This window comes from Nilaparvata lugens, chromosome 7, assembly GCF_014356525.2.
Source record: "Nilaparvata lugens isolate BPH chromosome 7, ASM1435652v1, whole genome shotgun sequence".
NCBI classification, from domain to species: domain Eukaryota; kingdom Metazoa; phylum Arthropoda; class Insecta; order Hemiptera; family Delphacidae; genus Nilaparvata; species Nilaparvata lugens.
The window spans coordinates 27,004,491-27,013,674 of record NC_052510.1 but is presented as its reverse complement, the minus strand read 5'-3'; the positions used below and the strand labels follow the sequence as shown (position 1 = coordinate 27,013,674).

At 38.7% G+C, this 9,184-nt stretch overlaps 2 protein-coding genes across 2 annotated transcripts; both read right to left on the bottom strand.

The window, feature by feature from the left end:
• Nucleotides 1-5,381: 5,381 nt before the first annotated feature.
• LOC120352179 lies at nt 5,382-5,771 on the bottom strand. Its single transcript, XM_039431886.1, has one exon. The coding sequence runs from the start codon at nt 5,769-5,771 to the stop codon at nt 5,382-5,384; it is 390 nt and encodes a 129-aa protein (XP_039287820.1).
• Nucleotides 5,772-7,926: 2,155 nt separating this feature from the next.
• LOC120352178 lies at nt 7,927-8,874 on the bottom strand. Its single transcript, XM_039431885.1, has one exon. The coding sequence runs from the start codon at nt 8,872-8,874 to the stop codon at nt 7,927-7,929; it is 948 nt and encodes a 315-aa protein (XP_039287819.1).
• Between the last annotated feature and the right edge of the window lie 310 nt (nt 8,875-9,184).

Here is a 9,184-nt window from a genome sequence, read left to right as displayed (position 1 = left end):
GACTAAAAAACCATGTTTTTCACGGTTTTCTCGAAAATGGCTCCAACGATTTTTTTCAAATCCATACCCTGTATAGTAATTTATTAGCTCTATCAACTGACATGAGTCTTTTTCCTGGGGTACTAATGGGGGGTCCACCCAATCCTTGAGAAATGGACTTTGTAATCTCCTTCTTGTTCATGAGGTAGGTAGGTAGAGCAGTTTATAAAAAGAACACAGTTATAGTCAAGATATTTCATCTGTAGACCAGCTGTTTTGACAAATTTCAAAAAAATCATCGAATTTCACAATTTACATAAAGGAAAAAGTACTCTGAAAACATTGTATATACACATATACAGTAGTCTGAACATAGTTGCAAATATGCTGCCGTCAATCATCATTATTTTATTCCCCTAAATTATTCTCGTTTGATAATGAGGCTTATAGTTCAATGAGCAAGGAAAGTTGTGTGAGTGTACCACACCAGATTTTTCTATATTGATCAGTTTATTTGACCAAAAATAAAACAACAAATTTGGTTATATATTCCTAGTATACGGTGATAGTTTCCATGCTAATTGAAAATTTAGGCCTACTTTATAGCATCTAAAATAAAAAAACATAGTTGGAGAACAAATTAATCCTTATTCAAAAAAGAATGAAAACAAATGATTAATAATTCTGTGTTATCATCAAGAGATGACATAATTTATTTTAGGTGTACCTACTTTTATTCAGAAAAATATGATATTGCTATCAGCTGAATTGTGATTAATTTTTGAAACCTTCCCGTTTCAAATAAATAATCATTCAGTTTACAATATTATAAAATTTATTAGCATATTTTACTGTTTGCTTATCATATGGTCATAATTATAATACAATTAATATTTAATGTTTCGTCATAGATTTCTTTGCATCATTTCTGAAACTCCCACACTTACATGATTTGAATGTTATCAGAATACCTAGTATATTGCTATCATTACATATTCAATGATCCTGTGTTATTGAATCATGATGAGTCCACATAATTCATTTTATTTACCTACTTTTATTGTAAAAAATATGAGATTGTTATCAGCTGAGTTGTAATTAATTTTTGAAAACTTTTATTTCAAATTGTTCATTTTACTCTGGTAATTATGTAGCATATTTTACTGTTTGCTTATCATAGTCATATAATATATAAAATATTTCTTCGTTATTTGCTTCATTTCTGAAACTCCCACTCTTATATGATTTGAAATTACACCAATGCACACCTACATAATATTCTACATTCATAGCCTGCTGTAAGTAGGCCTATATTATCAAATTGAGATATTTCCTTAAACAATAAATCATAAATCTCTCCTTTAACAACAACAATAAATCATATAATCCAAAAAACAATAGTATATCCTATCAAAATAAACATAAGACTGTGTTTAATAGTTTCAATTAAACACAGCCCTCCTTTGGACTGTGTACAAACAAAATTCGGGATTGGAATAATAAGGACTATGAGCCTGTTTTTTCATTTCCAATCATTTCATGACAGTTTATATTTGTCCTTGTTAAATAAATAAAAATTAAATAAATGATACGCTTCTCTGAAATCTGGCCCAAAGTTGTTCCCTTGCTTGTGAAAAGTTGACATAACTAAAACTACTGCAGTCACAAATGAAAGAAATCTTTTCTTATTCATATTCACCTATTTCATTATTTTTTCTCTCAAAAAGTTAACAATGAACTGCTTAATAAAGGAAAAGAACGCTTCCATGGAATAAGACATACAATATAGGAATAAAATAGAAATTGAAACTGTGCAATGCATTTTCCCATAAGAACCAATGTGTTACAAAATGACGAATCCCACAGCAATGCGGGTTGCCTATCTTTACCAGCTGCCTCACTTTCTTTCTGTTGCTAGTCCATTCCAGAGAGTTCAGTGGCGTAGAGTAGCGTATTCGAAAACACACAGAAAGCGTATAGTAGCGTAAAGGCGGCAAAATTCAAATTCAGATTCAATCCAATTCACAATATTTACAAATTATAAGCAAGATCACACAGCTCAACAAGATGGAAATAATTAATTAACAATTATTAAGTAGGCTATTTATTAATTATTTAACAATAATTTCCAAATCACTTTTAGCTTTTAGAAAAATCTGGTGTGGCGCACTCACACAACTTTCCTTGCCGTTATGAAAATTGATCACCTGACGCAGGTGTACTCGCGCATCTCAAGTCTACTATTCAAAGATATGAGACAGCTGGTGATAGGTCAATAACGCTGGAAACACACGAGGTCTGCTATCTCTTCGAAGTGAATGGTTTAATAGAACCAACAGTTGCCAACAGTTTGCAATTTAATAATCACATTTTCTCGGATTTCAAGCTCATTTTCAATTTTAGGTGGAAATGATACTGTACATTAATTGCAGAGATTTTCATGCTCAATCTTTTCCACTTGAAATTATTCGTTTAAATTGTATATGAGGCTGATAATTGAGAATCTAAAATCAAACTTTGCTTAGATGGGGCAAAGCTCCTGAAATTTTTACAGATATGGGACTTGTTGCAGTTAATAGAGCTTATCAATGACTATTCCAGGTATAAATTTGATCAAAATCGTTGGAGCCGTTTTCGAGAAAATCGCGAAAAACCCTGTTTTTGACAACATTTTCGCCATTTTAGCCGCCATCTTGGATTGCATTTGATCGAAATTGTTCGTGTCGGATCCTTATAGTGTAAGGACCTTACGATCCAATTTCAAGTCATTCTGTTAACTGGGAGATGAGATATCGTGTACACAGACGCACATACACTCATACACACACACACACCACACACACACACAACACACACACACACACACACACACACACACACACACACACACACACACACACACACACACACACACACACCACACGACACACATACTTCATACATACATACATACATACAACAGACCAATACCCAAAAACCACTTTTTCAGACTCAGGGGACCTTGAAACATATAGAAATTTAGAAATTGGGGTACCTTAATTTTTTTCGGAAAGCAATACTTTCCTTACCTATGGTTATATGGCAAGGAAAGTAAAAAATGACTAGCAGTCAGATATTTTACAATAAATGAATTAATCACTCACTGTGACAACGAGATCTTTCGGCAGTTCCGCCATCTTCGCCATCTGTGACAACAAGAAGATCTCGTTGTCACAGTGATGTGACAACCAAGAAGATCTCGTCGTCACAGTGAATGATTAATTCATTTATTGTAAAATATCTGACTGCTAGTCGTTTTGTTCTAAAAGCAAAAAGTTATTTAATAATAAGCAGTTCGTGATGGAAAACAACATTGAACAATAATTTTGTCAAAAACTTGTTCGGGTATGGTGGGTTCACAGTGGACTGTAAGAGCGGTCTCCTCGTTCTGGTAGGCGGTAACACGTTCAGATAATCAGGAATTCACTTGCACTGGCGATGATGAATACATGGGCCCATGTCGTGGCGAAGAGATTACACAAAGAAGATCCAAATCTATATATTTAGCGGATTACTCAACAACAACTTTTCCTAACTAGTTGCGGTAGCAGTTTAAATTCAAATAAGCAAAGCGGTAATACATTTATGACTTCTTTAAAAAGAGAAACAACCGTGAAGCGTCAGGGCCAAGCTTCCTCAAGCAGTTACAAATCGGAAGAGAGCTGGTAAGCAAAAAGGTGGGGGAAAACAGGGAGAACAGTGCCAACTACATATAGAACTAAGCGATCTTAGAGCGGCTGATGGCAGTGGCACGCTAGATGGCCGTGGGTGAGCGCGGTCGATTCAAATGGCTTGGCCCATACATACTCCCCCCAAAAACGAACAGTTTTTAAATCGGGTGAAGCAGCAACAAACACTGTACATTGCGGCAGGGCGGTCGGCATAACTAGATGGCGATGGGTCTGCGGTCTTGAATACAGTGAGCGGAGAAGTCCAGAGCGATGTGGTGTGAACACAGGAGCGTGATGTGAAGACAAGCGGGGCGGCACAGCAAGTTGTGGAATGCGCGTAGACATGAACTGTGGTGCGGTCATAGAAATGGAGCAAAGCGTCAACAGAGGTGCGGTCATCAAAACAGCTAAGTGGAGCAAAGCAGCAAACAGCGGTGCGGTCATCAGGATGTTGCGGCAGAGTGGATGACACAAGGCGGCGATAACGAAGCAACGCGGACGGTCACAGGTTATGCGGGTAAAACCAAACTATTTACAATAACATTGTTAGAGATTGTTCTAAATGAGGCGGTGAATTTTACTTAGGTCTCTGACAATATTACCAGATTCCTCCTGATTCTGGTATATAAAATAATTGTGAAAAATGAAGGACCATGCTATCTGCGTAACTCATTCACTTTGTTATCATCCGTTCATACTGCTCGTCAAACCAGGTCACATCAGTTCACTCTTCAAATTCCTCATCACCGTACATCCATATTCAATTCGTCTTTCATCACAACAGCAAGCAGAGAGTGGAACGCCCTTCCAACTCACATTGTGTTTTCCACGTCTCTCTCCCTGTTTAAGAAAAGATTGCACGCTCATTTGCTTATGATTGATGAGTGACTAGTCCTTTAACGATTCTGTTTTACATTGATCCATACCATATGAATATTAAAAATTTGTCTTCTACATCCATTTATAATAGTTTATATTATTTAACACACTCATTATAACATGCATTACTTTGATTATTTTTGGTTTGATAGTAAAGCCTATAATTATATAGATACATTTTTTTTTCTCCACTGTTTAATAACAGTTCAAATTTTTTTTCAAGGAAATATCAATGCAAGTTTTATTCTCTTTTCTATCTACTAATTGCTGAAAATGTATTTACTTTGTTTTTCTGTTTTAATTTTCATTCTGCTGGTATTGATTGAGTGATGGAATCTGTTATTGCTTGTTGTTAATGCTGCAGTAATTATTTTCTAGTTTTTTATTGTAGTTAAATATTCTTTATTTCATTATAATTAGTATTAATTATAATTAATATTTATTGTAATCTCATTACCTATTAATTCTAAGTCTTAGATATTTATCTTTAGTTTTTACATTCTATTATTTTTGTGATGTTATGTTTTGTTGTAATGTGCAATGGGTCTTACTAGACCTAGCACTCAATAAAAATCAATCAATCAATCATCAATATTACCAGAGGCGCATTTGATTGTCGCTATTCTGACAAGTCCATCTTTGCCAGGGTGCAGCGCTGCAATTCTGCCTAGCGGCCAGCTTAGCGGCGAGGTGTTGATTGATTGACTACAACCAAATCGTCAATCTGTAAGTTTCTTTCAGTAACCTTCCATTTTGTGCGGTTCATTAGTGTGCATAGATATTCTTTTGACCATTGGCTCCAGAAGAATTGCATCATTTGGTTGCAATGTCTCCAACAGCAGTTGATAGTATTTCTTTAGTCTCTATCGGTTGCGGTGGTGCGGTCAGGGGTCCACCTACTAGGAAATGGCCAGGTGTTAGAACAGAAGCGGCTTCTGCGGGCTGTGAAGACAGTTCAGTTAGCGGTCGGCTGTTCAAAATGCTTTCTATGTGGGTGAATATTGTGTCAAATTCTTCATATGTGAGAGTCTTGTCTCCAATACAGCGATACAACAGTGTTTTAGCGGATTTGACGGCAGCTTCCCACAGGCCTCCATGGTGGGGTGCGTAAGGAGGGATGAATTTCCAATTTATGCCATGGTTGGACAGAAAACAAGTGACATCAGAGGGTAGTGATTCCAAAAGCTTGGCCAATTCATGCATTTTTCTATCGCGCGGATACAAAAGTTTTGGCATTGTCAGAGCATAGCGTATGAGGTGTACCTTGTCGGGCAATGAATTGTTGTAGTGCAGTGATAAAGTGGTTGACCGACATAGAAGACAGAAATTCAAGATGAGTGGCTTTTGTGGCAAAACACACAAATATGCACAAATATCCTTTTGTAGTTTGCGCACGTTTTAGCAGAGATGTCTTGCAAATAAAAGGTCCAGCAAAGTCCAAGCCAGTCACATTGAATGGTTTGTTGATGGTGACCCGTTCGGCAGGTAGCGGGGCCATGCGTTGTTGTAAATTTGAGTGGTGAAATCGGTTGCAGATGATGCATTGTGTATGACACGACGTACCTGATTACGAGCTGATAATATCCAATATTGTTGGCATACTGCGGATTGGGTGGTGCGGGGACCAGCATGACAGCTCATGAGATGCTGTTGTCTATAATGAGAGTAGAAACATGTTCATTTTTTGGTAACATAACAGATTTTTAGTTTCACTGGAAATAGGCGCATTCTCCAGACGACCAGATAGGCGGATCAAATTCTCATGATCAATATAAGGCTGCAGAGTCAATAAATGTTTGGGGCATTTTCCCGAGTTTAACTCATTTATTCCTTTTGAAATTTGACCTTTTGCACGACTTGTATAATGAGCCTTCTAGCAATCTCCGTTTCAGAGGCAACAACATCAATAGTAGCAGGATGCGTTCACAGTCACAAAATTTTTGAATTAATTTGTTACTATAGTCACGGCGGGCGATCTTGATTCTGTTGATGAAGTGTAGTATATACACAAAAATTCGGCATAATTTTCCAAATTTGGATACATGTTCACAAGCGGCGTATAGCGGGTTTGCTAGCAGTTCATCTTGGGTGGTTGCAAGAATATACAGCGGGTTTGACTTCATCTCAGGTATTGTTTCACTGACAATGTGATTAGACACAGGAAAATCAACAGCGAGGCATTGGAATGCAGCAGAAGCATGCCACCAAGTATGGCAGGAAACGAGTTCGGTTGGCAGTAGTCCACGAGAAGCAATATCAGCACAGTTGTTAAGCGAGGACACATGATTGAATAGTTCGGTTTCACTAATTGAGTGATTTGTTGTACACGATTAGCAACAAAAATCTGCAGTTTGTAAGTAGGTGTATTGATCCAGTCCAAGGCGGTTTTGGAATCAGTGTAGAGACGAATTTCCAGCAGGTTGTATTCTGATAGAGTTGGTAAAATGACAGATACAAGTTGTGCTAACAAGAGACAGCCTTTCAATTCCAATCGAGGGATTGTTAGGGTTTTGAGGGGCGCAACATGACTCTGGGCGGCAATAAGACGACAATCAATAAAGCGGTTTTCAACTTCTTCATGAAGGTACAAGCAGGCGGCATATCCTTTCTCTGAAGCATCAGCAAATCCCAATAGTCTAATTGAGGAATGGGAGCAAGCTAACAGTCTTGGTATGCGAATCTGGTGTAACTGGTTGATAGCGGTAACCAAGAATTTCCAATGAGTTAATAGTGGTGCAGGAATTTCATCATCCCATCCAAGGCATTCAGACCACAGAGTGTGCATGAATAACTTAAACAGTAGAATAAGCGGTGATAGCCATCCCAGTGGGTCATAAATTCGTGCAATGAAGGCGAGTATTGTTCTTTTCGTGCTTTTTTCAGAAAAGGCAGAGATGAAATATAGGAAATCATCGGCAAGCGGACTATACACAATACCAAGGACTTTGGCGGTTGCAGTATCATCAAACAGGCATTCCTGATTGCTCAAATATTCGGGCGACATATGCTCAATCAACTCAGGTGTGTTGGAATTCCATTTCCTCAATTCAAAGGAGGCGAGTGACAATAACTCATTGAGTTCTTTGATAAGTGAATGTGCGGTATTCAGGTCATTGCTTCCGCCAAGTATGTCATCGACATACGTTTGCGACTTCAGTACTTGACTGGCGAGTGGGAAAGCTTCACCTTCGTCCTCCACTAATTGTTGCAGAGTATGCTGAGCAAGATACGCACTAGAAGATACTCCATAAGTCACTGTTAACAGTTAAAATTCTTGAATTTTTTCTTGGTGGGTGGGTTTCCAAAATATATGTTGATGCTGGCGGTCTTCAGGTCTCAGCAAGATTTGTCTGTACATTTATTTGCAGTCTGCAAGGATGACAAAGCGGTATGAACGAAAGCGGGTTAACACTTGGACTATGTTTGTTTGAAGTTTAGCTCCAGGCAGCAACACATCGTTAAGTGAGAGCCCATTGGCGTCTTTGCTAGATGCGTTGAAAACAACTCGAATTTTTTGATTGTTGTCGTTTTTCTTGAATATTGTGTGATGTGGGATGATGTAATCTACAGCGGAATCAGCGATTTTCAAGTGACCTAAGTCACGATACGCATGCATGAAGTCAGAGTATTTGGTTTCAAGTTCATCAGATTGACTCAGTTTTTTCAGTAGTCCTAACTGATTGCGGTTATTGCACAGGGCGGGAGCGCCAGGTTTGAAAGGCAGTGCCACAACATACCTTCCTTCAGAGGTGCAATAAGTAGTGGATTGGTACAGTTTCTCACACAACTCGTCTTCGGGCGATGACTCTTTTCGAACGGGGATGGCCTCTTCGGTTTCCCAAAATTTGTTCATGATGGTGTTGAGCTGTGCTTCCTGTGCAAACATAGTGCAAATGAGCTGCATTTCGTTGAGCGGTGCGGGCGAGTCCTCAATATTCAATCTACCACTTAAAACGTAACCAAAGATTGTGGCAAAGGCGGCAGGGTTACCAGGAATAATGGAATTTTCTGCGGATATAAGGATGTTGGAGTATAAATCGGCACCAATCAGTAGGTCGATTTCAGCAGGCTCATCAAAATTAGGATCAGCAAGGTTCAGATGCGCAAACGAATTCTTTAGTGCGGGGTGAAGCAGAAAGACAGGAAGATTGCCAGCAATTTGATCTACTACAATAGCTTCGGTAGAAAGAGCAATATCAAATTGAGGTTCGGACAATATTCTTAACTGCACGATGCCTTTGACAGATGTCCTTTTTTCAGAGATTCCATTCAGTTGGATTTGAGCGGGCACAACAACTAAACCCATTGCGGTGGCGGCTCGGGTGGTGATAATGGAGCGCATGGAACCAGAGTCCAACACAGCACGCAACAAGAAGGGTTGATTGTATTGGTTCAGGACTGTAACGACAGCGGTTCCAAGTAAAGCAGAAGCATGTACGGCCTTCACCTGAGTGCAGCCACTAAAAGTGTGTGGTATAGAAGATAGAGAACTGTTTGTTACATATTGTGCACTGGAGGCAGGGCTTGAACTTACGGGCGGAGATGCACAACTGTTGACTGGCGGCGAACTAGGAGGCAGATTAGAGCTGATAGCCAGGTTTGGTGCGCTGCTAGAA

Bases quoted from the DNA above. Each gene is read 5' to 3' on its own strand.
- LOC120352179 (XM_039431886.1), bottom strand. From the start codon at position 5,771: ATGCATGAATTGGCCAAGCTTTTGGAATCACTACCCTCTGATGTCACT.
- LOC120352178 (XM_039431885.1), bottom strand. From the start codon at position 8,874: ATGGGTTTAGTTGTTGTGCCCGCTCAAATCCAACTGAATGGAATCTCT.